General features: G+C 45.3%; 1 protein-coding gene and 1 long non-coding RNA gene across 3 annotated transcripts; one reads left to right on the top strand and one right to left on the bottom strand.

The window, feature by feature from the left end:
- The first annotated feature begins 1,108 nt into the window (after nucleotides 1–1,108).
- GMFB (glia maturation factor beta) lies at nucleotides 1,109–20,185 on the top strand. Of its 2 annotated transcripts, XM_075926229.1 has the most exons (8): nucleotides 1,142–1,265; nucleotides 2,643–3,237; nucleotides 4,665–4,761; nucleotides 5,390–5,439; nucleotides 6,346–6,397; nucleotides 7,564–7,644; nucleotides 10,267–10,340; nucleotides 15,978–20,185. In XM_075926229.1, the coding sequence occupies exons 2-8, from the start codon at nucleotides 3,220–3,222 to the stop codon at nucleotides 16,047–16,049; spliced, it is 444 nt and encodes a 147-aa protein (XP_075782344.1). In that variant the 5' UTR covers nucleotides 1,142–1,265; nucleotides 2,643–3,219; the 3' UTR covers nucleotides 16,050–20,185. The 2 variants fall into 2 exon arrangements, with proteins under 2 accessions (XP_075782345.1, XP_075782344.1); XM_075926230.1 differs by lacking the exon at nucleotides 2,643–3,237 and having other exon boundaries at nucleotides 1,109–1,265.
- On the bottom strand, nucleotides 5,657–27,920 carry LOC142829052 (uncharacterized). The gene is made up of 3 exons (XR_012903250.1): nucleotides 27,786–27,920; nucleotides 14,209–14,439; nucleotides 5,657–5,755 (listed from the first exon to the last, which is right to left on the bottom strand). It is a non-coding gene; the product is annotated as an uncharacterized LOC142829052 (long non-coding RNA).

The raw sequence follows: 27,920 nt of genomic DNA, 5'->3' as shown, positions 1-27,920 counted from the left end.
TTTAGCTGGTTAACTGATTAAACAGATTTTACATCCCTAGATGGAACTAGGCTGCTCGCAGCGAGGACAGAACAAGGGACAATGGTCTCAAGTTGCAGTGGGGAAGGTCTAGGCTGGATATTAGGAAGAACTATTTCCCTCGGAGGGTGGCAAAGCACTGGGACGGGTTGCCTAGGCAGGTGGTGGAATCTTATAGCTGGAGTTGGACCAGATGACCTCCTAAGGTCTCTTCCAACCCTAATCTTCTATGATTCTATGAATGCTTGGGGTCGCACTGAGGCCACCAACCTTCTGGGCATGGGCGGTGGGTGAAGTTATGGCTGGGGGAGACAAGCACCACTGGGAAGATGGGTGGCCTCAGCCTTCCCACCCTGGAGCACAAGGAGGGCGGGTGGCATGGGGTCTGAAGCTCTCCAGCTGGTGGTGTACAGTCCCAGACTCTTAAGCTCTGGAGCACACGAGGGTGGGCAACGTGTGGCCCCAGCCTCCCCGGAGCATGGTGTTGCAGGGGTGGAGTCTGTGTGGAGCCAGGCTGGCAGTTTGGGAAGGCAATGCCTTCCCCACCTATTATGTCTGCTGCCCCTGCCCCCAGGATTGGGCTGGGGTCTCCTGAAATCGGCATGACTATGACTCTTGCAGGAAATACTTGAGGAGTTTGGGGCAGTGATATGACGTCAGCAGTCTGTGATACGCGGCTGTTGCACAGGGTCTTGGGGCATGATGTGATGTCATGCAGCTGTGATGTGTTGCAGTCTCTCAGGGATTTGGTGGCTGATGTGATGTCACCGGGCTCTGAGGCGTTGGGTGTCACTCAGAGATTTGGCGGTTGAGGTGACGTCACGGGGCTGTGACGCGCTGCTGCCGCACAGGGATTTGGCGGTTGAGGTGACGTCACGGGGCCGTGAGGCGCTGCCGCCCCACGGGGACATGCATGACGTGATGCCATGGTGCCCTCATAGGCTGCTCTGCTTTCACATTGCTCCCCTCTCCACAGCTGCTGGGCCTAGGCGGCGCCCGGCTTAGCGTGGGTCCACTCCCCCGCGTCGCCCCTGCCCACCCTTGGCCGCGCCCGCTGCCCTCCCACGCTCAGCCCTCCCCATGAGCCTTCTCGGGTCCCGTAGCCGGCCGACGACCCCGGCCAGCCCCGCTGATTGGCTCCGGCGGCTGTCCGGCGCGTGCGCACTGGAGCCCGCCGTCGGGAGGAGGTCGGCGGCGCTTTCGTTCTGCACGCGCGAGCGGAAGGCGCTGGCGGCGGGCGCAAAATGGTGAGCGCCGCCTCGCGAGGGCCGGGACCCTGGCCGCTCGCAGCCCCCCGCCGAGGAGACCCGCCCCTGGCAGCCCCCAGCCGGGCGCGCGCGCGGAGGCTGCGTGGGCGCCACCCCCCCAGGGCCGGTCCTGTGCAGGGCTGCGCGCTGGCCCCCGGGGGGGGGGGGCGGGGACTGTGGAGCCCCGCGGCGCTCGGAGCCGGGCGGCTCGGACCCCTGTTTGTGGGCGGGGGTGCCGGGAGCGCTGGGTTGGGAGACGCCTGTGGGGCTGAGCTGGTGCTGAGTGACGGGAGTGTGCTGGGGGGGGGGGGGCTGTGCTGGGAGAGCTGTGTGGGTGGTGACTGCGGGGCTGGCGTGCTCGCAGCTGTTGTAACAGAGGGAGCCGCGTTCCTCTGAGCTTGGTTTAAAAAAAAGAGCAGCCCTGTAGCTCTGTAAAGACGAACAAGATGCTTCATGAGGTGATGAGTTTTTGGCGGGGCAGACCCGCTTCTTCAGATCATCTGAAGAGGGGAGTTTGGCCCGCCAAAGCTCATCGCCTAAGGAACCATGAAGCTATTGTGTGCGCTAGTCTTTGGAAAACGGTGGCAGTTGGGCCAAGTCATCCACCATCTGTGCAGTCTCCCTCATGTAGCCAGTGAGATGTGTTTTATAGAAAGTAGCTGTAGAGTCTGAGAAGTGGTTGGTGGCGTGGTCTGGTACCAGAGTGGCCTAGACTCTAGCAGGATCAATTGCAGTGGGTGCAATAAAGTCAAATGGCAGTCATTTTTAAGCTTTCAACCAGTCTTAGTAATGATTGAGGCTAATGATAGCGGGAACATAAAGAACACTCAGCCTGCTAGTAACTGTTTCAATTGCTTCATGCTGACACAGCATTCTAGGCTCCTGATTGCCCATTGTGATCTCTTAGTATAGATTGAGCAAAAATTATGCCTGAAACCAAATGGGCAGGCCTGAAAAGAACAGAAAAGGCTGAATTCTGGAGGTCTGGTCTGCTGTGTATCACTTTTTTTTTTCACACACTTCCCTTTGAGTTTGTTACTTTGTAATAACTTTTTTGTTAGGAAGAGATTAAACTGTTTTAAAATGGCACAGTGTGGAAACAAAATTGTGAACTAGTCATGAACTTGCTTGTCTCATGAGAGAGCTGGATCCTTCTGTCTTGAAGGAGAGTTCAAAAAGGAGTTGATAGTCTACTAGCTCTGCTGTGACTAAAGAGAGAGGCTTAAGTTGAAACATACATTTTTCAGCTTCTTCCTTACAGTTGGTGTGTTGCTAGAAAGTGAGCACGTGTGGCCCTATGTGCCTTTCTATGGGGAGGAGGGATATGAAAACAAGGGTGACTAACTCTTAACAGGTTTCCATCCTGCCTCCCTACAGACATTGCAAGCTGAAGAAATTTCTGTGTAAACAAAGTTTGAAAGGCCACTCTTCAGTGATCAGTTTGGGAGAAGCGTAGTTGGCTAAGCTATCAGTTTCTGAAGAATTTAAAGTCCTGGTTCTAGCCTGAAAAAAAGGACATGGTGTTGCAAAAGTGGTATGGCCTCTGGTACTTTACTATCCATGTTGGACAAGAAAAGAACCTAGATGGATTCTTATGCCAAGTTGATTTTGTGGAACTGGCAGCTGGAAGAAATGTCTTACTTTTGAAGTTGAAACAGTTGATGTGTGATATCATTTAGAAACAATGAACATGGATTACAATGCCATATTTAAGCAAAATGGAACCATACTTCTGCAATAGCGGAAGAAGTGGATGCTATACTAGCATGAGAGTGATCCAAAACAAAGTTTGGGGGAAACAAGCACACAGCCATCATCCTCATCCTTGCAGCAGCCAGGAGCTTGAGAGAGGCTAGATCAGAAAAATGCTATCACAGTAGACTTATAGGTGGAGGAAGAAGGCTCCTTTTCAGCAGTCAGAGAGAGCAAACTCAAGATACTTTTCCAGAGGCTGATGGAGATGGAGTTCAAGGTACTAGAGATGGCATGGGAATGTGTGGGATAAGGTTTATCCTTGCTTCTTTTGTTAGTGAGGAAATCCTCCTGTCTTCAATGTTGGCCTCTCACAAGTTGTCTGGGTAAATTGCTGAAGCCCAGAGTTCCAAAGGTTAAATTTCTTCTAATAACTATACTAGTGATAATTTCTTTTACTAAAGGAGTCATTACTTTTAGAATTGTTGACTTTAATTAAAACCTCTCTTTAAAATATAACTACCCCAGCAGAGAATTTCAGTCATGTCTGAATTGCAGGGAAACATCAGTGTGGCTTACTCTTTCTGATTTAATCCTTTTTTGTGGGGGAGGGGGAAGTTAAAAGTGGACTAGCACTTTGGTATAGTTGCGTATGGGCTCAGAACCTTTCTTCAGCATTCTCTTTAAATTCTTTAATGTATTCCTTTTAAGACTTGTGCCTTATAACTTGATAATTTAGTTTTAAATATAGATTTTGTTAGCCATATCTTCTCAGGAGTGTATAAAGGAAACTCCTATTTATGGTAGCTGCAGTAGTATAATTGACCTAATTATAGTGAATTCCTTTTTCTTCTGCTTGGTAATGGTGTTCTGGTATGCTTGGTATTCAGTCAAAGCTACTTGTGGTAACAGAGCTCCAACTCCCTGCAAGTGTTGGTTCTTACAACAAGGTATTCAATGTGTGTATAAAGAATGGTGCAGGAAACGGGCAAGCAGTGTAATGCAATTGCAAACTCTATGTAAAACGGGTTATTACTTACAGGACTTGCTGTGGAGGAGCTGATCACTATGTCCTACCTTTAACAGCATAACTTTTCTAATATTTTGTTTTGAAAACTTAGAATTAGTGAGTATAAAAAGTGACTTGTAAATATTATAGTGGGGAAAGGGTGCATATTTCTTGTTTATTAAACACTTGTAATGTAAGCAAAACTTGAAGGTTCAGAGTTCTGCTTTCATACCTAGCATAACAGGACCATGACTGGGGCCTTTAGATGCTATTGAGATATTAAAAGCTCTTACTGCTTTAAATAATTAGTGTATTTCAGAATTAACACCAGTACATCATTGAACTTGCAAAATCAATTGCATATCTGATTCATTATTTTAACCTGTAATTGCAGAAATACGATTGCTTGATAAAGTAGAAGTATAGAAATTATTTTCTGACTTCAGGAATAAATATGTAAAGACTTTTGGTTCAAATTTTTCTGATACTTAACTTTCCTTTTATGACTCTGTGTAAAGAGAAGACCAGATTTATTTCTTGTGAACCAAAGTCCATTTTCCACTGTGTTTAATGCTTCTGGGTTTTTGTATCTCTGATTTTTGTGCATGTTCTGAATTGTCAGCTAATTTAATGTAATTGTATAATTTTGGGAGGATAACGTAGTTTCTTTTTGTTAATTTAAATATTTTTTTCTGTAGAGTGAATCACTGGTGGTTTGTGATGTTGCTGAAGATCTGGTGGAAAAACTGAGAAAATTCAGATTTCGAAAAGAAACCAACAATGCTGCCATTATAAGTAAGCTAAAATCATTGCCAACAAAAGCTAAAAGGTCTTAAAGAAAATCTTTGAACATTTTCAGCTGCTGTAGCAAAATGGCATGGACTAGACTTCTACTATGCTATTAACTTTCTTGTTCTCTCAATAATAAAACAACATTATTTTATGATATGGAATTAAAGCTTTCAGAATCAAAGCTATCACACTTGCTATTAACAGAAATACTTAAATCTTTAAACACTGCTTAAAGTGGAAAAAATCTACCAGAGGCTTCAGGTGGAGAGAAAACTAAGACTTGACCCTCTTAGGTTTGAGTATATTTGACATTCTTAAAGTAGATTATTTTGATTTATAACAAAGTTTGCGGGGGGAGAAGTCTTGACCATGCTGAAACTGAAATTCCCATTGACTTACCCTGGGGCCAGAATTTAATTCAATATCACTGATCATTGTCAGAAGAGGGTGGGGGAGAAGAGGAAAGAGTCTGAAGTGTAAGATGATGCAAGATGTAAATAAAAAGCTGAGCATTCAATGCATGTACTTCTAGAAATTTGCAATTTCAGCATTCAATTTTAAAAGGAGAGGGTAGAAGGGGGAGAGAGCCTCCCTAGATGCACAATTCACTTATGTTATGTTTTTATTATAGTGAAGATTGACAAGGATAAGCAGCTGGTGGTACTGGATGAGGAGCATGAGGTTTGTTAAATGAACTGTAAATCAGAATATCTTCCGTTTACCATGTGTTGTTGCTTCTGAGGTATTGCCATAGTGTGAAATTGTTAATCTTGAACATCCTTCAGATATATGATACATTATTATTGAACTGCACTGAAGTAATTGTGTTGCTACTTTTCCAAACAAAAAGGCTTAAACTTTAAAATGTTAATTTTCATTCAAATATAATTTAATTCTGCAAAATCTCACCATTTGCTGGAAGAATTTGTGCTGAGTCTCTTGCGGATCTGCATTCTGGACTTTGCTGATCTGACATCAGTTAGAAGTGTCTTAATCCCTGTAGAAAGCAGGAAATAGAGTTATCTCAGTGTGTAATGTTGGCCCCCAGACAACACAGTCTTATGCAATAATTTGAGAACTTTTGCCTCTTTCTGTCTCTCCCAGAATGTTAAAAATATAATATTTGAAGAGAAGAGTATTGGTCACTATGAATAGTCAGGCTTGTTCACTAGTCCAGGAACTAGTCTCTTACAAATGGAGACAAGTGACTAGATTTCAAGATCTGTTTGTGTTGCTGATTGTATCATAACTTGCACACTTGTGTTCAGTAGCAGAGATTACAAGGTGTGGTGAGTGTATATGTAGGACTAGAATAGGACCTCAAAACATCAATTTCTAAATTAATAAGGACAAAACCAGGGATTTTTCATATTAACATTATATTTCTTGTATAAAACTACTAAAGCAGTTTAGTAATCAATTAACAGTGGAATCTTCCTATGACTGTTACAATAGGATTCTTCTCAGTTAAATTGTCAATGTGTAACTAAATTGTAGCAATGTCTCTTGCCCCCTGTACCCTCATACTCTAGCTTGTGTAGGTCTGAGTTCACCTGTTAAAAGATTGTTTGTTTTTAATATTACTAGGGCATTTCCCCTGACGAACTGAAAGATGAGCTGCCTGAGAGACAACCTCGATATCCTTTTTCTAATGTTGCTAGCATTGTTTTGTTTACTGAAGAAAGAAAATCTAAAATCCATTGGAAGCTGAATTTTCTATTTTTTTTAAACAAATTTGTCTACCGTGAGAATTTCCGTGTTAATTCATATATTGACTAATTTTCATGATATCTTCTCTGGTCTCCTTTCATTTTTTCGCAAAGACTTTTAGAATGGCATAGTGAACTCTGTACTTTTTAAGGTTTGGTTACTGTCACACTGTTTTTGAATGGCTTTCAATCTGCTCTATTGCAGGGACATTATCTCATTAATACAACAGAAGAATTTAAATTAATGCTTTGGCTCTACGTTCTCATTTAAAGGTTAGCAAAACACAGGAAACCATCTGATGTTTGATGTGCAAAGTGTATGAAAAGAGAAGCACAGATTGTCTTTAGAAAAAGAAATTTGACTGATTTAGCGAAAATGGGTCATAAGCAGATATGTTAAACTTGGAGATCCCTGTGAAGGACTTCATAGTGAAAAGGACAATATTGAAAACTAGTGTTTGTGTGAATATTTTGCAAAACAAACATTATCTCAGATGGGAGTTATGTTACTGAAAAGCAGGGTGAAGTCTCCAATGGCTCAAATTCAAATTGGAGGAGAAACTGGGATGGGAGCAAGATGAAACAGTACAGAAACGTGAATGTAAGCATCTTTTAGAACATATGGCAAAAGGAGATTTATTTTTTGCCTATATCGAGCTCAGCTAATGAATGCAAGGATTATGTTCTAGGACAGTGGTCCCCAACCTTTAGAGCCTGCCGGGCGCCAGGGGGCGTGGCCGTTCGCCTGCTGGGTGCCAGAGGGCGAGGACACATGCACACCCGGGGGCTGGTGGCCCCCCCCCCAAGCGCCACGCGCCCGGGGGCCGGCGCTCCTCTTAAGCGCCATGTGCCCAGGGCCGGCGCACTCCCCCCCCCTCCAAGCGCCGCGCGCCTGGGGCACGAGCGGCCAATTCGCGGCACTCCCGGGGCCGGCACTTACCATGCGCCCGGGCCGGCTCCGGCACGATGCATGCACTATGTGCCCAGGGCCAGGCCAGCCCCGAGCACTTGGCGGGCGCACACAAATGGCACCATATTGGGGACCACTGTTCTAGGATATCCATGAGGGTTTGTTTCCTTAACTTCAGAAAAACATTTATTGTGTATAGTTACAAGTATCAGCATGATGATGGAAGAGTTTCCTATCCGTTGTGTTTTATCTTCTCCAGTCCAGTTGGTGAGTGAACACTGTGAATAATAGTGGTTATATCCTATAAATGTGGAAGTTCTTGTATCTAAGAAACAAAAAGGTCTAACACCGAAGATCAGTGGTTTTCACACATAAGACCAAATTCATCAGTATGTCCCCTCTGCGGCCTCTTTGTCAGAGTTGGCACAAAGTCACAGTAATGGCTCCCTGACAAACTTCTTGGAGGGACACTTCAGGCAGGCACAGATCCAGTTGTATTCAACCTCCTCCAGCAGTGTCAAACATTCCTATGTCCTGCAGCCAGAACAGCTGGGGTTCACATTCGAGCATCTATACCAGGGACCAAGTGACCCTGAAGAAAGCTAGGAAGGGGGGAAAAATAGCTCAGCACTTCGTCTGTGTTACGAGTTTTGTTCATATTCAGGGATGAGTCAGCCCCTTGATCAGTCTGCATGTTCTCAGTTTGTAATAGGGTGGCTTTCTGCAACTACAGGCAGTCCCCGGGTTACGTACAAGATAGGGACTGTAGGTTTGTTCTTAAGTTGAATCTGTATGTAAGTCGGAACTGGCGTCCAGATTCAGACACTGCTGAAACTGACCGCCAGTTCTGACTTACATACAGAATCAACTTAAGAACCCCAGGCGTCCCCAAGTCAGCTGCTGCTGAAACTGATCAGCAGCTGATTCCAGGAAGCCCGGGGCAGAGCAACTCTGCCTGGGGCTTCCTGTAGTCAGCACTGGTCAGTTTCAGCAGAAGCTGACTTGGGGACGCCTGGGGCAGAGCAGCTGGGGTGCTACTGGACCAACCCAGCAGCACCCCATCTGCTCTGCCCCAGACGTCCTGATTCAGCCGCTGCTGAAACTGACCAGCAGCGGCTGAATCAGGACCTGGGGCAGAGCAGCTGGGGTGCTGCCGGGTTGGTCCAGTAGTGCCCACGGGCGCTGCAGGACCAATCGGCAGCGCCCCAGCTGCTCTGCCCCAGAGTCCAAAACAAAAGCCTGGTCTGCTGGGGGGGGGGGGGGAGCACACTAGCTGCGCGCCCCCCCCCCCCCCCAGCAGACCAGGGACACGGGGAGCAGAGCCGCAGCGGCAGCGGGGTGCCGCGCCTCTGAGGCTTTGCTCTGGCAAAGCCTCTGAGGCGCGGGACCCCCGCGGCTGCGGCTTCAGTCAGGGTGCCTGTGGTCTGCTGGGGATCGTCCCCAGCAGACCACAGGCACCGGGTCTCATGCGGCAGCAGCGGGGGTTCCCGCGCTTCTGAGGCTTTGCTCTGGCAAAGCCTCAGAAGCGCAGGAACCCGCCCGCTGCTGCCGCTTGGGTCCCGGTGCCTGTGGTCTGCTGGGGACGGTCCCCAGCAGACCACAGGCACCGGGACCCAAGCGGCAGCAGCGGGCGGGTTCCTGCGCTTCCGAGGCTTTGCCAGAGCAAAGCCTCAGAAGCGCGGGAACCCGCCCGGTGCCCCTGGTCTGCTGGAGACGGTCTCCAGCAGACCAGGGGCACCGGAGCAGCTTACGAACGGGGCTTTCTCGCCCCGACTTCCGGGGCGAGAAAGCTCCGTTCGTAAGTGCGGATCCGACGTAAGTCGGATCCGCGTAAGTCGGGGACTGCCTGTATTGAATTTAATTGTGATCCTTGAGAGAGAGTACATTTTACCTTTCGCTATGCTGCTTGCTAGAATAAGCAGGTAGGTGTAAGTTGAGCAATAAGTTCACATCATCTTCTGTGTCTTCAGTAGTCAATTTCTGTAACAAGTCATAAGCCATGCTTCTCTTGTTGTTAGAACGAGGAGTAACGGTAGTTCGGAATAGGAAGCCTAATCCGAACTACCTAGTCTGTGCCGCGTGTAGCCGCGCAGCACAGAGTCTGCACTAGCGGACATTTAAAAATGGCGGCGCCAGGCAATATGCAAATGAAACCCGGGAAATTCAAATCCCGGGCTTCATTTGCAACTCCGGTTGCCTACATTACCACCCTAGTTCGAACTAGGGTGGTAGTGTAGACATACCCTAAAACTGTGTTTCTAGAAATTCTGCTCTATTTTCAGTGTCTGATGAAAACTTCTACAATTGATCAGGACATAGACGACGGCTTGCTAAATGAAATAAATCTAGCAATAATTTTTTTGTTCAGTCAATTTTTTGTCTTACCCTGAAAGTTATTGTACGAGATTAATGGCTAGACATAAAAGCATTACTTGCCTAAGTCTGCATTTGTGGCTTAGGAAGAAATGGAAATCTTTTAGAAACAGCAGCAAAGATAACTTGCTTTCTGGTAGATGAACACTTGTAGAGTATAAGGTAGCAAGAACTGGTTGTGAGTTTACCCTCTCCTTTGCTGGCTGTGCAGTTAAAATTCAGGATAACTATCATGTTTTGTTGTGTCTTGCTGTTGAGTATTGTTTTAAGCAGAGCTATAAACATAGCTTGATGTGGCTGCCTATCCAGCCCCCTGAACGCTGGTGTAGATTTGCCAATATTAAACATCAAAGCAAAACTAAAGATCCTGTGTACAAACGAACAATTGCATCAGTCTGCTGATTGGAAACTTCCTACATACAAGCTGGCTTTATTTATTTTTATTTTTTTAAATCTTGTTAATGGATTGCAGTCCAACTGTCAAACACAGCTTTGCTTTCCTTCCCACAACTACAGGATGCAAGCCTGAACAACAGATGATGTATGCTGGGAGCAAGAATAAGCTTGTACAGACAGCTGAACTCACTAAGGTATAATTTAATATCTAGCTGATGAGTTGCAAGAAAGTCATGTACACATAAGATGCTGGTCTGTCAGTTATTTAACACAGCAGCATCATTGTTTTCTTGCATGTTTTAAATTGCATTCAACAGTGGTCTGTCTTGCAGAAAGCCTAAAAAGAGAGAGAGAGGGATAAGCATGGAGATTTATGGGTTCTTTAGAGGATAAGGAGAGACAAATTAATTAGTACTAAAAATACCCTCCAACAGGTAGGGACCCTTTACCTATCACTCCACAAACACTGGCAAGTCAGGAGCATGAAAATGCCATCCTATTTACAAGTAAGATACTCTAGAACCGTGGTCACCAACTGGTCGATCGCGAGGCCTTGACCAGTCGATTGGGAAGCGTCCTGTCCGCCCGGGGGAGGCGTGTGAGCGGGGTGGTCGGGCGTGGGGCTTCCCTGCGCCGGGGTGGGGGGTGGCCCCGGGGCAGGCGCATGCGGGGCTTCCCTGCGCCCGGGGTGGGGGGCGTGGCCCAGGGACAGGCGCGCAAGCGCGGGGCATCCCAGTGCCAGGGGAGGCGGTCGGCAGCCGGGGGAGGTGCGCGCACGCGCAGGGGGCATCCCTGCGCCGGGAGGCCGGCCCTGGGGCAGGCGTGCACGCGGGGCAGGACTTCCCTGCGCTGCGGGGGGGTCAGCCCCGGGGCAGGCACGCACTGGTTTCCCGGGGGGGGGGGGGAGAATCCTGGGAGGAGGCAGATACAGGGGACTCTGCCTCCACTGGCACCCCACTCTCCAAGTAAGGGCTGGGGTTAGCAAGTGATGGACAGGAGGAGAATAGAGAGGGCGGGGCTTCAAGGAAGGGGCGGGGCTTCAAGAAAGGGGCGGGGCGGTAGATCTTCACCTGTTTGGAGATTTAAAAAGTGATCTTGGGTGTAAAAAGGTTGGAGACCACTGGTCTAGAATAAGATGAAGCCTATGGTATGATTGCAATCTAGGGCTGATGCATACTGGTTGGGCTGTCTCTCCTTTGTAGATGTAGTACTGTAGCTGTCAGTGCTCTAACTGGAACAAATGAGAAGGGAGACCTACTGATTGGCTAGACACAAGTGTTTCCTGTATTATAATAGGTGGAACAATGTGAATATTGCCTGTTGGCGCTCTTGATCAGCAGATCTCAGTCCTTCATGCTATTTATTCTCATAATATCCCTGTGAGGTAGAAAAGCATTATTTTCCCCAGAAGGACTAAGTGACTTGACAGAGGTTACACAAAGTGGAGCAGGGAATTGAACCTGGGTTTTTTAATATCCCTGCCCTAAGCACCAAACTAGTCTAGATTCTAGGAGCCTACTTAAAATGGCATTCATTTAAACAAGGCAGAAGTTTGTCTTCTGATCCATGGTAATAGCTAACCCTAAAACTTAGACTAGCTGATCTGATAAGTCTTTGCCATCTCCTGCCAGTACAGGATTCTTTATTGTACAGTTATTCATCTCTTGTCCAGTTTAGTTCTAAATGTCAATTAATAGGATGTCTGTTGACTTTTCTTGGGAGAAACTGTTCCAAATGCTAATTTCAGATTTTTTTCATGCCTAATTTTGCTTTCTGATTCATCCCATTACTTATGTACCTGTTTGTCACGCTCTTAAGCCAGTTACCCCTGAGCATCAGCTCCCACCCCCCTCCTGCATTGCTGCCTCTGTGGGAGGCAGCAGGAGGGGGCCGGCAGCGCCAGAAGCTGGCATATGCAGGGAGCCGGCTTAAAAGTTGGTTCCCTCTGGACACTGGTTCCCACCTTTCTCTCCCCTCCTCCCCCTTTCTGTACATGCACATACAGAAGCAGCAAGGCTGTGTATGCATGTAACTATTAACTGATAAGATTACGCCAGGTTTATCAGTTAATCGCTTAAATGAGTACACACTAACCTCCCTTAGTATCTAGGTGCCAAGTGTCTACTATTTATGATTTTTTTTTAAAGATTTTAACACCTTTCACATTCTTAGATTAAAAATAGAAGGGACCATTGCAGGCATCTAATCTTGATTTGCTGTATGTGCCATTGACCTTCACCTAGGAATTCTGGTAGTGAGCCCTGTAATTCATGGTTGAACTAGGATGGTTTTAATAGAAATACATTGTCTTGATTTAAAGCTTTCGGATGGAGTGGAAGAACTCCATCCCTGGGTAAATGGTTGCAGTGGCTAATTACCCTCCGTGAAAGAAGTGCCTCCTTTTCCGTTTTGATTTTTCTACAAGCACCTTCTTCCCATTTGTGTTTATCCCTTTCTCTGTTAGATTAAAGCCCTGTAGTATTAGATGTACATAGGTACTTGCAGATCATGATCAAGTCACCTCCTTCTGCCTTTTGATAAGGGAGAAATTGAGCTCTTTAAGCCTTTCGTTATAAAGGCTTTCTACCAGATGCCCAACCCTAGCTTGCAGCTCTTCTTTGAATATTTTGCAGTTCTTCAAACACTTCTTGTAAGTGGAGACCCGTAGAGCTAGCTATAGAATTCTGATACTGGTCTGTCAGTGTTCTATACCTATCTTCCCTCTCACTGTTCCCTGTATACAAATAAGGATTGCATTAGCCTTTTAGCTACAGCATTGTACTGGCTTGCTCACTTGGTTGTTGACCAGGTATCCAAAGTCTTGTCTTAGCCACTGCTTTTGGTATCTGTTAAAGGGCGTGCCTGCCTTGTACTCTCTTCTGGCCAGGGGCTGGCTCTTTTGCACCCTGCCTCAGTTTCTCTCTCTCATGGGCTCCTTAAACTCCACTTAGGCTTTTCTTTTCCCTTAATACCCTGGTTTATTGTCCTAAACTATTCCACTCAAAATAGACTTCAGAGTTGAAATTTCATCCTTTCCCAGCTCTGTTTGGCTGGAGTTATTTTATTCCCCTAGTGTAGAGGTGGGCAAAGGGGCCCCCCTGGGTTGGATCTGGCCTGCCAAGCCAGTGGATCCAGACTGTGACCACCCTGCCGATTCCGTATCACCATGCCAATCAAGACCTGGAGACAGGGGAGCACACACAGTCTCTCCCCCACCAAGGGTATGCAGCAGCTAGAGAGAGCCACAGGCTGCGCACCCCTGGCCAGGGTAGGGTCAGAGGACGAGAGACTTTGCATGCTCTCCCCAGCCCCGATTGGCCTCAGGGTGTGGGGGAATGCTCAAGGTCTCCTCCCGCTGTGGCACCTAGAGGGAACTACCAGTTGTTTTAAAACAGCTGGTGATCTCTAGGTGCTGGGGGCACAGGACAATACTTTACGCTCTCTCCCATCCCCAGGCCAATCAGGGTCTGTGGGCAGGGGAGCACTAGAAGTCACCTGGCCCTGTGCCTTCTGCCAAAGGCCCTGCCCCTTCCAGGGCAGCCTGGGGCCATTTCAGAAATTTGCAAAGTGACCCCCTTTTAAAAACTATTGCCCACCCCTGCCCTAGTGTTCCCCTTTGCTTCAGGCCCTGACTCTTCTCCTCAAAGCTGGAGTTGTAATTCAGACCAGCTATAGCACTTCAGCTTCCTCTCAAGTTTGCCCTTTCTGCAATATGTCATTTCACCTTCAGGCCAGAATGTTCACAACCAGACATTCCCCTGCTGGTGACTTTCCTCTTCTGAGGAAAGAGAAAGAGTCTATGTACAGGCTTCCTCCCAGAGCTTGTCCTGATTGGCTGGGACAATACTTGTCTCCTCCAGCAATTCTGTAAGGCTCCTGGTGCCAGATTTTTAACGCAGACTACTGTTCCCTTTTTTTTCTTTCTTTCTCCAAGCCCAAACTCTTCTCTGTCTGTCTTAGTTCTTCATTGTCTCTGAAATGTCCCAGGACCCCACCCCACACTTATACTGTGGTTTTAAATTGCTGCTTCAGATTTAGATTTTAAATGTGCTTTATTCATACCTCTCGCTGCAACTTGATTTCATTTTGACTCATGTGAGGGCTTTCTCCTGATTTGAATCTTGCTTGAATTAATCCTCTTTTTGGTAGCTTGGTAGATTAACCTCCTTTCTTTTATGCTAGTCAGTGCTATCATATTGATCTTTTCCCCCCATTCTTTACTTGACAATCCAACGGTCAGCAAACTGCATGAATAACAGATCGAACATGAGCATCAGTGTCTGCAGGCTGGGCCTGAAAGGATAGAAAGTAGGAAAAAGATTATGCGTAAGTGGATATAAACAAAGGGATACCAGTCTCTAATTAAAAAAAAAAAAAGAAACCCTTGGAGGGAAAAAAAACTTGGGGAATCCGAAGAAAAAGGTAGAATGGATGGGGAGGAGTAAACAGTCAATTCATGCCAGTAACGAGTAAATTTATTAGGGTTTTTATGTATTGTTACCCTTTTCCTCTCAGACCTAATATTGGCACTACAGTACTCAGCGCTGTGTGTATACAGACATATATGTATAGTGGTAGAAAATGTGAAATTAGAATTCAGATTAATCTTAATAGTACGGGCACAATATTTTGCAGTCTTCAATGAGTATATGCTGTGTCTTCTCTTTGCTAGTAATTCTAACCTGATTGTCCACAACTTCAGTTTTTATCGTGATTGTTAGATAAAATAATGTTCTGAAGGCTCTGGGCACATGTAATTGATACAAGATTTATACTGACTTTCCTAAAAAGATGGTAGCTCATTTGAGTGGTGCTGAAATGGAGTAGTGTAAAATTTGTTTTATTTTGTGCATCCAAATCAGGAGTTGCTTTCCTGCTAGGTGCATACTGGGCAGGAAATGGTACGCTCGTTTCTGTTATCTCATTTGCTGTATGAAAGCCTTTCTAAAGATTCTTCTGTGGCTCTTAAGACTTGTATGCATTTAATGCTTGCGTATACCAATGAATACTGACAGGATACCTTCATCAGATGAGCAAAATATTATGGTGTTTTGAGAGTTCTGACTTTTTCACAAGTTGTTAATCTTGGGTGGAAAAAATCCAAAGGCTTCATAATTAATTCAGCCCTGAACATGGTTGTTGTGTTACAAACAGGAAGCCTCTTCATACACGACAGTAATGTGTAGCATCCCTGAGCTCTGGCTGACAATGCCACGTCAGAGTCACTTATAACACAAGCAAACAATAGTTTATCTAGCACATATAATGTAGAATCCTAAAAGAAGTACAAATCAAGGTGGCAAGTCCCAGAAACAGTAATTCCTGGCTTTCTGTAACTTGGCCATATTGTAACAAAATGCAGGACAATGTAGCACTTTAAAGACTAACAAGATGGTTTATTAGATGATGAGCTTTCGTGGGCCAGACCCACTTCCTCAGATCAAATAGTGGAAGAAAATAGTCACAACCATATATACCAAAGTATACAATTAAAAAAAAATGAACACATATGAAAAGGACAAATCACATCAGAACAGGAGGGGAATGCAGGGCGGGGGGGAAGGAAGGAAGGTAAGTGTCTGTGAATTGATGATATTAGAGGTGGGGAGAGTGGGATGTCTGTGAGCTAAGGTATCAATATTGTAACATGTATTTCTGTTAGGCTCTCCTGTCTTATTCTAGATTATTAACCTGTTCTTGCAAAACCGTGCATGAAACAGAAATGCTTACATGCTTCCTAGTCTGTTGTGACCGCTTTCTAAAAAGTACCCTAATGCATTTTATCAGTAGAAGTGTGGTATAATATTTAATCTGCTACAATTTTTGTTTAGGTATTTGAAATAAGAAACACAGAAGACCTAACTGAAGAATGGCTGCATGAGAAACTGGGCTACTTTCATTAAGTGAACCTCTGTATTGAATATTTATATGCCATCCTGACAATACTGGAACCAGTCATGAATACGTATGCCTAAAAATGCACTGTATTTACAGCAGTTTCCTGTAGTGTAGTATAGTTCTTGTACAAAGTTTGGGCAAGGAGAGGAAAATTAGTCTCCTTGAAGTAAAACTTTGCCAAGTGTTTCCTTGTGTATAACTATGAAAAGGAATACTTCTCTGCAGGGATTCTCTTTTTTTTTTCTTTTTTTTTTTGCACTCTTGTGACTAATATTTCTGTAATCGCATACTACAGTTCAGAAACTGTTAATTACTTACAGACTTCATTTGGAAGCTGACACTAACTTTCCAGAGCTGCAAATGCATCCTTTTGACAAATACTGTATAATAGCAGTTTGTGTTAAAATAGCATATTGTCACTTGTTAAATTTGAGAATTTTTTTTACTTTTTAATGGCTCTTGAATTTCCCAAATTAAAGTCTGTGGAAGTGTTGATATTAAATGGAAACTAAGTATTTATATGACAAAATAACTTAACCCGAAGAAAATTCTTTTTAGAACTTTTCAGGACTGATACCTTAATTGTAATAAGTATCTAAGTTGATTGTGAGTCCATCTTGCAGGGTATAGTTCCATGAGAACTAGCCAGTCATACAATAGACTTATAGAAACTAATTTAACTCTTAAGGGCTTAATTACAATATTGATTACATGCATCTGGATTTTTACATGCAAGATTTTATATTGGATAATTATAAATTAACCTGTTATACAAACACCTGTTAATACTGCGTGCCTTTAATTTGTTAGCTTTAAAAGGACTAAAAATTTTACACTGCTATTTGTTGCAAATTTGGTGAAAACTAGCCTTTTGTTAAATTGTCTAAGTAACATGTTTTCTAATGCCTAGTGGTACAATTAAGCATTTGTAAAATAAAACACACCTTGACTTAAAATGCCAGCTATCTGCTCCCATCAGTAAAGACCTGGGAGTGCAGGAGTTCAAAGCTCTTAACATCTTGAATGACTTAGAGTAGTCTGATGGGGTTTTTTTTCTTTTTGTTTGTTGAGAAACCTTAGCCATATATAGACCTTGTATCTTTTTATGATGAAAGAAGGTCTCCTAGCTTAATTGTCAGTCAAAACTACATTCCAGTTAAATCTGCACATGAGTAACCTCATTCAGTCTTTGAGCTTCATCTTTTTGGTAAAACAGCAAAAATTCAAATATGAAAATTGTACTTTTTTATAATCTATCTTAAAAACTAACCTTTTTAAAGGTTCTGCTTTTATATAAAAGTAGAATAGTAGTTCTGAGTTGGGATAGCCTCTTTAGCCTATGCAGTGGCAAACAGGTACTCCTGTGACAGCATCTCTGTTATGACTCGCATGAGTGTTTGTCATGCGACAGAATAAGTGACTTCTCAAGAGCAGCTTCCAGTCATGAACAGCTGTATCTTACAGTATAGATGCTCTAATATGTATGTTTTTGGTGAAGAGGAGTGAATGAATCTGTTAAATTGGGAGGCCATTATTTCATTCTGTAAAACCGTTGCTGGAAGAATTCATGTGTTTGCCACACACATGCTGCGTAAGAGTATTAAACATGAATATGTTTAAGACCACCCCATGACCCAGACAGTTCTCTTCAGTGGCAGCGATTCATGTTTAGATTGGCTTATTGATTGATTTATTCCTCCTTCAGACACAAATCACTCAGACATAAGGGAGCTTTTCTGTGTCTGCAGCTTGTGATGTGATTGAAAGATCATTAGTTCAATGTTGGCAAAATGACTTTAACTGGAGGAAATAAGATCCTTATGTTGATATATCGAACTGGAACAACATTATTTCCTCATTTCCCTGGACAGAACACATATTGATTGTAAAAATGTTCCTTTGTCTGTCTTATGTGCTACAGATCAATAGAAGCAATTGCTTTAGTGGCAGACTTGTATAAATAAGGCGTTAGTCTTTAAATTGACATGGCTTTCAAAAGCAGTTTAAAAAATCAGACTTGAAGTTCTTGCTTCATGTATTGCATGAACTGTGAGCCATTGATGTCAATATCCAGTAGAGCAGAAAGAAGCTGCCCCTTGTGCGTGGGCCTATGACAGTCTATAAAATTCAGGCTAGCTTGCTGTGGGAAAACTGGATTTGTAGCCCTCCGAACCAAGCCAGTGTTTTTTGTACATATTGGTCTGGCAGGAATCACTTTACTACTTGCACAGGGAAGAATGCTCATAAAAGGGGGAACTTGCCCCACCAAGAAAAGTGATCATAAGGTTTTTTTGAGATGAAAATAAGGGATTTTCTACAGTAAAGCTATAACTGTACTTATGATTTAAGTGATTCTGAGAGTCACCTGGAGTTTCACCAGTTCTCTGCATGTTGTCTCCTCCTGCCTTCCCTATACCAAGAGCACTTTCTCCTCTTCAGTTCTTTTCAGTCCCTTCTTCAGCACTTCCCCCTACTGCAGATCAAGGCAGAAAGAATGTCTATCTTCTAATGTCCCTCTACTGCACCTTCTATCCCATAGTCTTCCCTCTTGTACTGCTCCTCACACCTCCTTTGCCTACTTCCCAGGCATGTGGACTTGACCGCTCTGAAGACCTGATGTGAGGATTAGGGCCCACACACGCAACAGATTCCTAAAAGCCATGGTGGGCCAGGCCTCAGTGTTGCTCTGTATATTTGTAGGGGTCAGGCATTGTCTTTGTCCTTTATTTTTCTCAGATCTGCAGTGAAAGGCTAGGGAGGAAAGTAACTGCAGTTACTAGGAGACAGAGTCTTTGCAGACAACAGCTGCTGTTGTAGGGCTAGTCTGTCTTGACAGATACAATATGTACTGTACAGTCTCCAGCTGCTCACTGTCCCAGTTTTCAGGGTCCCAGGCCTGACTCTGAGAGTGGATAGTGTGCACAACTATAGTAACTACAAAGGCATAACTAGCCCTGTTCAATTATATCCTGTGGACATGAGATTTGCTGTCATATCACTAACCACCCAATCTTGTTAGAAATGCCTCATTCCAGTCACCCACTCAGCCTGTATATTCAAACTTCTTATTGTTAGTTTAATTTAAGCCTGACCAGTGTAACCAAATTCCTCTCATCTGCCAGTGTTTCGGAGATTTTGAAAGAGGACAAAACATTGGGCAGAGGAGTGCTTTAATTGTAATGACACTTCTTCACCTTTGCAACTAGTTAGCCAGCATTTTCTATTAGAAACATTTTTCAGGAGTACGTAACTCAGCCATAAAACGTTCCCTGGCTAGAAACTTTATTAAGAGGTCATGACACTACCTTAGAGGTCTCCAACAGGTGGAGGTTTTCTGCCATGCTTTAATTTGGTGGTTGTACATTTTACAGAGGTATATATGGCAGGGTGGGGGAATAGCTCTTGTAACCCCAGATGTGAAGAAAAGCCAAATTGACTAAAGCATGAGAGTTCTGGCATGTTTTCACTTTATAAAATGGACTGATGCAATTGGAAATGTTTGTGAAAAAACTTAAACACAACATTTGGTGGTTTAAAAGTAGTTCTAGTACTAGGTATGCCTCCCTTGATAAACCAGAATGTCAGTAATGCTGGGACCTACACCTTTCAATGTATTGTGTAAAGGTGCCTTGAACATTTCCACTGAGCTCACACTTCTGTGTCTTCAGCTAGACAATAATGTTAAGGGTCTAAGATCAATGTGCAAAAGGAAACTCTGATTTTAAAAAATTCATTCCATGATTGCTCAGCTGTGCTTTGTGATGTAAGCACGTCTCAAAATATTCCCCTCTAACTGCACTAGTAGTTGTAATGGCATGGGAATAATGGCTTCCGTGGAAAGCCACTTTCTTTGTTTATTACATTGGGCCAGGCGTATGATATTACCTGTATGTGTATTGATTGTGTATGCCAAGGCAAGCTGCCAATGCCGTAGATGGGGAAAGACGTTTAGGAGGTTTGAAATGTTGATGGAATTGTTAGATTGGTAATATTGACCATGTAACAGTTTGTTTCAATAACTGGCACAATTTCCATATGGTATTTAGTCTTGGCTAGTTCATTCTGCATGTTTATTTTTAAACCAAAACTTTTGCTAAGCATGGTGCTTGTACTGGTTGAAATAAAATTGTGGATCCACAAATCCCTGTTCTGTTTCTTGTTTTTGCTACTTACCAAATGCTGGGCAAGGTCTAAACACATGGCCCACTTGCAAACTCCCCACACCAGGCCTCTGTTCTGCTGCTTGAGGGTGAGTGGGGACTGAGAGCAGGCCATCTGTGGAGAAAAGGAGCTAGTGGACCTGGTGGGTTGGAGTACTAGTGCCATGACACAATTCTTTCCTCCTCCATATGTGGGATCAAGGGTGACTGGGGAAGATGCTGCCTCTTAACCTGTGAGACTATCATCCATAAAATAGGCCTTGCCTTGTTGTCCCTATCTCAGCTGGAGGAAGCATCCCTTAACTAACTTTATCTCAGCTGGAGGAAGCAAAAGGAGTTTCTGCATTGTCTTGCTCCTTCGGTTGCTGAAAGAAATGAGCAGATAGAATGGTAGCAGTCTTCATACCTGTGCAATGGAAGTATCAGATTAGAGTGTGGGATTTCAGGGCTTTACACCCTCTTCTGAAGGAACTGCTACCATGCACAGGGTCAGTCAAGTTCCCCACATCTGCCTCTGCTCCTGGCTACATTATTCAGAGGAAGCAATACTATTGCTAACTTTTGCACACATACTACAGCTTCAGTTGGTAGAAGTATACTCCCCAGGGAATTCTGTGCCAAAACATGGAAACGTTCTGTACGTAAGTCTTTTTAAAATTCTGCACATTTTTTATTTGTCAAACGTGGAGGCTCCAGCACGGCAGTGGGGAGTGCAGCCAGTGGCCTGTGCTCCCCCAAGATGGGAGATTACTCCTGCAGCTTCTTCACGCACACCCTTCCCTGAGGACATGGCTTAGCAGTGAGACTGCACCCAATCCTAACACAGCCCAAAGACCAAGCCTGCCCCAGAAACACCTCAGGGCTCTGCCCCTCTGTGCCAGGAACTTCACACCTGAGCTTGGAAGGAGCCAAGTGTGGAGGGGCTTAGTGGGTGGGATCCAGGCCCGGCTTGAGAGGATTCTGCATAGGGTCATATGGGTGTGGGTGGAAATCTGGATGCACAGGGTGAATAACGTGTACAGGTGTGGTTGCCTCATCTCAAGATATCTTGGCATGGAAAAGGTTCAGAAAAGGGCAGCAAAAATGTTTAGGGGTTTGGAACGGGTCTCATAGGAAAAGAGATGAAAAAGACTAGGACTTTTCAGCTTAGAAAAGAGGAGACTGGGGAGGGGGGTATAAGATAGAGGTCTATACCAGCATTTCCCAAACTATGGGCTGTGGGGGAAAAAAATACCGGGCCTCAACATGGCTGGTGGCTGCCGGCAGCGCTGGCCTTAGGCCGATTTGGGCCCCACACCTCTGAACCCGGAAGTGCCGGCGAGTTACAGAGCCAGGGGCCCTGCTCCACCAATATGTGGAGCTGTGTCTCTCCCCCAGCTCTGCCTGGAGTGGCCCAGGCGTCCTCCCACCCTACCCCCAGAGCATCCCCTCGCGCGCGGCTCCTCCTCACTGCCTGCTGCTGCCCATGTGTGGTGTTGCACGTGGGTGGGGAAGATGCCCGGGTGTGATGGCCCGGGATTTTAAAACTCTTCGGGGGCACGTGGCTGGGCCACGCTGCCTCTGGGGCCAGCCTCTGGGGCCTGAGTGCTACCTCTGGCCCCGCAATGTGGCAGGCAGAAGGTAAGGAACGGGCTTGGGTGGAGGCGGAAGGGGAAGGCACCAAGGGACAGGGTGCAGGAGAGAGATAAATGCCAGGAGGCCAAGTGCAGACCATGAGGGAAAGGGCAGGAGGGGAGGTGTCAGTGGGAGGAGGGACAGGGTGATGCTGGGAGAGGAGAGGGGAAGGGCATTGGGGGCTGGAAGAGGAGGTTCTGGGAGACGGCTTGAAAGAAGGAGTGGGCATGAGGAAGGCCAGGACGGAGTAAGGCATCTGTGAGGGCATAGAGGGGCAGGAGGGGAATGGGGCAGAGAGTGGTGAGGGGGTGCGTATTAGGGGAAAAAGAGGGCAAAGGGGGCAGGGGCAGTAAGGGAAGGGGGAGGCACCAGGAGGGTGCAGGGCTAAGGAAAGGTGCAGGTGCCAGGGGATTCTGGGGTGAGGAGGAGGGGAGAGCTGGCCATTGGAAGCAGCACTGGACGGGGGAATTGGAGCAGGCTGGGGAGACTGGGAGGACGGTGGAAGCAGGGCTACCGGGGGGTGTGAGATTGGGGGCAGGGAGCTGGCCAGGGAAGATTGGGGGTGGGGGGAGAAGCGGCTGCCGGAAGGAGGGCTGGACGCAGGCAGCAGGGCTGGCCAAGGGAGATTGGGAGGAGAAGCGGGGGAGAACTGGCTGCCTGGGAGAGGGTTGGGGGAAGTGGGGCTGGCCAGAGGCGCAGCGGGGGGAGCAGGTGGGAGGAATGAATCGGCCTGTAGGGAGTGAGACTGACCCGGCCATATGTGGATCTTGGGGCGCTGCCCCTGTTCCCTTCCTCCCCCCACAAAGCACGAGTTAGTCCGGCCCGGGGATTCTATTGTCCCCCCGCCCTCCCCACACGCCCCTCGAGTAGTTGAGAACTGTCTGGCTGGTAGACACACTCATGCAGCCTGAGCACATTTACCAGCCAGGCAGTTCGAAACTACAAACTAATCCATCTAGTAATAATACAACTTACCTAATGAGAAAATACCAGACATGTTATATATCTGGTATTTTCTCAGTTTGTTTGTGTTTATATTTTTGGGCTGCAAAAAGCAGTACTGGAAAAAAAAAGGTTTCCAACTAAAGTAAAATGTTTGGGAAACCCTGATCTAACCAGCTTTCTGTCTCTTACAGTCCATTTATCCAATCCATATTCCTTAACTCGCTGGCAAGAATATTGTCGGTGACCATATCAAAAGCTTTGCTAAAGCTGGCACTGGGGGTTTTGGAAGGACCAGAAACAACTTATTGGAATATTCATCATTTGAGTAATGAATATGCAAATGAACATTACCAGTCCTCCAAAAGTTCGTGAATGGATTTACTGGTCCCCGTGTCAAAAGGTTTGGGAACCCCTGGTCTATACAATTATGACTGGTGTGGAAAAAGCAAATAAGGAAAAGTTATTTTCCCACAATATAAGAACTAGGGGTCACCAAATGAAATTTAATAGGCAGCAGGTTTAAAACAAACAAAAGGAAGTTTTTCACTCAGCACACACAGTCAACTTCTGGAACTCCTTGCCAGAGGATGTGGTGAAGATGAGGACTTCAGCACTTTTTTTAACCCTGTTAGATTCATGGAGGTTAGGTCCATCAATGGCTATTAGCCAGGATGGGTAGGTATGGTGTCCCTAGCCTCTGTTTGTATGGAGGTGGGTGAAAGGGGAGGGATCACGTGCAACTGGTATTGGCTACTGTCGGCAGACAGGATATTGGGCTAGATGGACAGTTGGTCTGACCCAGTATGGCTGTTCTGTTTGGGGCGGGGGTTCTTGGTGCAATAGTATTGCAGGGGTCCAGGTGGTTGGGGCCCAGCAGGGCAGAACATGTGTATGGAGGAGATAGCTTCACAGGAAAGTTTGGGGGTGGGTCCAGGTGCCAGGGGAGTGGGGCTCAGTGGTATATGGATGCAGATGGTTGTGGATCTGGGTGCAAGTGGCTTGTCAGGATAGTCTGGGAGCAGAGATCAGCAGTGGGATCTGCAAATATACTCCCCACACAGTGATCCTGCCCCTGGCAGCTGAGAAGAAATAGGTGCAGAAGCTCTTCCTGCAGCCCTGAAAGAAATCTGCGGGAAGGTCAGGCCCTTCCACAGATGCTGCACAGAGGGAGAGGAAGTCCCTTTCTTCCCAGCTCAGCCGGGTCTAGCATCTGACTCTGGTGCAGGGTAGGAACCATCAGCTTCCCTTCCTCTCCTGCCCCTGCCCCACAGTGATTTACCTCTGCTGGCTGCATTGGGTGCACACAACATATTGTTTGGGGAGGGCTGCATGACTGCTCTTATGGTTTCCTGGGATGGGCTGCTGGCTAAGGAAATCTGAGCCACGCCTCGTATGCTACAATCAAGAAAGGGGAATTGGAACTAAGACCAGCTGTGATAGGGAAGTAGCTGCCAGTCTTTTTAGCAGGGCTATGTAATGGCTGGCAGGAAAGAAACTGGGTGAAAAGGAAGGAGAAGAACCAGCAAATTAGAGGGAGGAGACCTCTTAGTCCCTGAGGCTAGAATATGAAGCATCACTAGCTAGAAGATGGTGGGAAAGCATATTGTAAATAAAGAGCATGGTTGATTGCTTCAATGCAAAGATCTCTGGCTGGTGCAGCAGGGGCAGAACCCAGCAATGCTCTGTGATCCATCCCTTTGCTTCCCCATTAGAAAGCCAACCTTGGCTCTGAAATGACTGTCTTTGCATGGATTCATGCTACTACTGCTTCCTTTTCCATTTTATGTGGAATTGCAGAATATTTAGAGGAAGAAAGAGAGTTGTGGTCCTTTATGTTATATTGGGGTCTCAAGTGATAATAGCCATAACAGATGCTGCTATTAATGGTTTAAGCCATTAAGCACAGAATTAAGGTTGCCCTGTGATTGCTTGTGCCATTCCAGAACACTGAGTTCACAACTCAAACAATTGAAAACCAGAAAATATGGAGTTATCGCCCACTGTGATCATCTGTAACTCTACATTCATCCCTTTTGCAAGACTGTTACACAGTATGCTTTGTACAGAATGTAATGTATCATTTGAAAACTCATAATTTGCTGATCATTATTGTCTGGGGAAAAATGTGTGAGGGGAAAATAGCATGTAAAGATATAACAGTCTACTTTATGACATTACCTAGAGCATGTTCCGGACAATCACAGACAGGTTCCTCAGAGACAAAAGGCTAGCCATGCCTCAGCCAGATGTCAGTGAGATCAAATAGACCATCACCTGATTAAGTGACCACTCTTAAGAGAAAGAAGTTTACATTTTGACAAAGTAGTAGCTTAAGGTTCCTTACCGCACCACGCTTTCTTTCCTGAATATATAGCTACATGAATCTTGCCCAAGAGAAGGGGCTGTAAGAGGAGAGGGCAGATGCCCCTAAATCATCTTTCCCTTTGTTCTCTATCTATGGCATCATCAACACCTGAAGAGAACTGTGGACAGCAAAAGATCTTGATTGACAAGTTCAGGCAGTAAGACTTTATATTCACTTTGCTTTGTCAATCTGGGTTGTTTGTGTTACCTTTTAGTTCCTTTTAACCAATTCTGACTTATGCCACGCTGTTCACAGGCACTTCAAATTCCATCTGCAGTTGTTGATGATTTGTTTTGTCTTTATCTGTGTGTGGATGAAGTGTATGGGAAACTACATTTGGGACAAGATTTGAACATATTTTTGATTAATAAAATTGGACTTTTATATGAGCTTGTATTCTACAGGTGAGTGCCGGCCAGAGAAAGATGCACATTCTTGGGAGAAAGTCTGGGACTGGGAGTTTGCTGGTGTTGCCCTGCAGTGCTGTTCATGAGTGGCTGGTCATAGCACTCGCAGGCTATGTCTACACTACAGGGTTTTTGCGCAAAAACCTATGGAGCATCCACACCTCAAGTGCATTTTTGCACAAGAAAATCTACAGTCAATCGAGAGAACAGAGGGCTTTTTGCGGTGTAGATATACCTCCTTCTACGAGGCATCACTCCTTTTTGTGCAAGAGTTCTTGCACAAAAAGGTGTGTGGGTTTCTTGCACAAAAAGAGCGTATTGCAAAAAGCACAGGTACTCTGGCCATTCTGTGAATGGCCATCAGAACTTTCTTGTGCAAGAGTGTCCATGCAGTGTGGACGCTCTCTTGAGCAAAAGCACATCACTTTTGCGATGTGCTTTAGAAGTGTGGACGTGCTTTTGCACAAGAAGATTTTGGGGAAGATCTCTTCCGCAAAAATCTTCTTGTGCAAAAAACCTGCAGTGTAGACAAAGCCACACAAGTATTGCTGGGAGTGATTTACATGCTAGGGGCTGCTTTGAGCAGACCAGGAGTTGTGGTTCTCTCAGCAAAGCAGTGTAAAACGCACCCCAGCCTGGAGAACTGAAGGGACACAGCTGTTCGACAGTCCAGATTGCACTGTAGGGACTGTCACATGTAATGACCACTCTCCTTGATAGTTGCATAGGGGCGGCTTCTGGCTCAGAGGGCATAGAAAGTTGTTTGGGATTGTTCCTGCTAAAATGACCAGCAGTGAAGTAGCTACTGATACAATTATTTTGTTATAATTGGCTTTCAGAATTGACATGACTGAGATGAATGGGCTGTTTCACCTCTGAGCTGTTGCTTATGGCAGACAACATTGGACTGCCTCCATTTGTGGTTTTCAAGGTTTCCTTTACAACCACAATTCTTTATGAATGCTTAGATTCGTAAGTGTGGTTTGGTGGCAGATTTCAGAGCCGTGTACTGCATGGGGCTCTGACTTTAGCTTTTAACTTGTGTGATAGGATATTTTTGTATTGGTAATGATTCATGACACTTTTCAATACAAAGTTAAACGGAGCAATCACCCTGTTCAAGTTTTATATCAACTGCTCCTCTATCTTAATCTCTTGAGTGGCAAACTGAGAATACTGGTGCACTTATTGATCTTGATTAACAGGAGGCAAAAAGGGCACTTTATGCCCATTTTATGATTTCTAGTTTATGTAGAAATGTGCCCCTATCACTGTAACCCTTTCCTCTCTTCCCTCCTGCCAATACGCTCAGTTCTTATTTCACACTATTTGCCTTAATGTAAGATTGTATAAATGCTTTGGAACAGGAGTTATTTATTATGATGCATCTGTACCGGACCTACTATAATGTAGTCCTTGTTCTGGTTGGAGGTTCTAGACATCTATCCTAATACACCAGGAACTAAAATAAACTCTATTTGAGAAAAGATTTATGGATGAGGCTTATCAGCCTCTTTCACCTCTTGAAATCATAGGGGGATTGTTCTCTCACAGCCATTTTGAAACATTTCACTCAGGAACTTCAAGCACCGTGTGTTAGCTAATTCTCCCCTTTGGTGGTGGTGACAGATGTCTCCTACCTAAATTAACGGATTCTCACTGAGATTGCACTATGCCTAATCTGACCATTCTAGGAATTTGGATGTATTAAACCGGTGTTCCCCAGCAGAAGAAATGTGGAAATCACTAGGACAGTTGCCTGCTAGTCAGTTGCATGCTAGTCAGACCAAATGTAGTGCTGCTCCTGAGGGTAAAAGCAGCACGGAGGGTTTTTCTGAAGAAACATCTGGGCTGCCATGGTGGCCCATAACTCAGCTAGCTACAGGAGCATAGCTTCTCTGCTCTTGTGGCATTTAGTTGCACTACAGAGCACCACTGAAACCCCAAGGTGGAGAAGCATATGCCATTGGCATTCTCATCAGTGGAGAACTAGGAGGGGGACAGATAGAAGAGACAAGGGAGAAAAACTAAGAGGGCAGGAGTAGGGAGGGAGAAAGGGCTAGTACAATTAGTAATTGTGCTAGTACAAGTGTGCACAAGGGAACCCAGCTGCCCACCTGTCAGAAGGAAGCTCCAATACAGTTGGCAATCTGAGTTGGGAAGCAGGGCAACCTCCTTTATAATGGTTTATTATTTAATACATACCCAGTTGGAAGATCCTAACGAATAACTGGAATAGAACATGCTTACCTGGCTCTCTCTCGCGGTGCCATCTTCTCGGACATCCACAAATCCTCGGTTGATTTGAGAAGTGGATTAATTCAGCTAGGATCATGACTGGCTGGCTCAAGGGAGTGCCTAAAGATAATGTTGACATGTCCTCTG

The sequence above is a fragment of the Pelodiscus sinensis genome, chromosome 4, assembly GCF_049634645.1.
Source record: "Pelodiscus sinensis isolate JC-2024 chromosome 4, ASM4963464v1, whole genome shotgun sequence".
In the NCBI taxonomy this organism is placed as follows: Eukaryota; Metazoa; Chordata; order Testudines; family Trionychidae; genus Pelodiscus; species Pelodiscus sinensis.
This window is presented reverse-complemented; position numbering and strand designations above follow the sequence as displayed.

What these genes read in the sequence shown, in the direction of transcription:
- GMFB (XM_075926229.1), top strand. An exon ending in CAACAATGCTGCCATTATAA is followed by an intron (nt 4,762 to 5,389) that starts GTAAGCTAAAAT and finishes TTTTTATTATAG; the next exon opens with TGAAGATTGACAAGGATAAG. An exon ending in AGACAGCTGAACTCACTAAG is followed by an intron (nt 10,341 to 15,977) that starts GTATAATTTAAT and finishes ATTTTTGTTTAG; the next exon opens with GTATTTGAAATAAGAAACAC.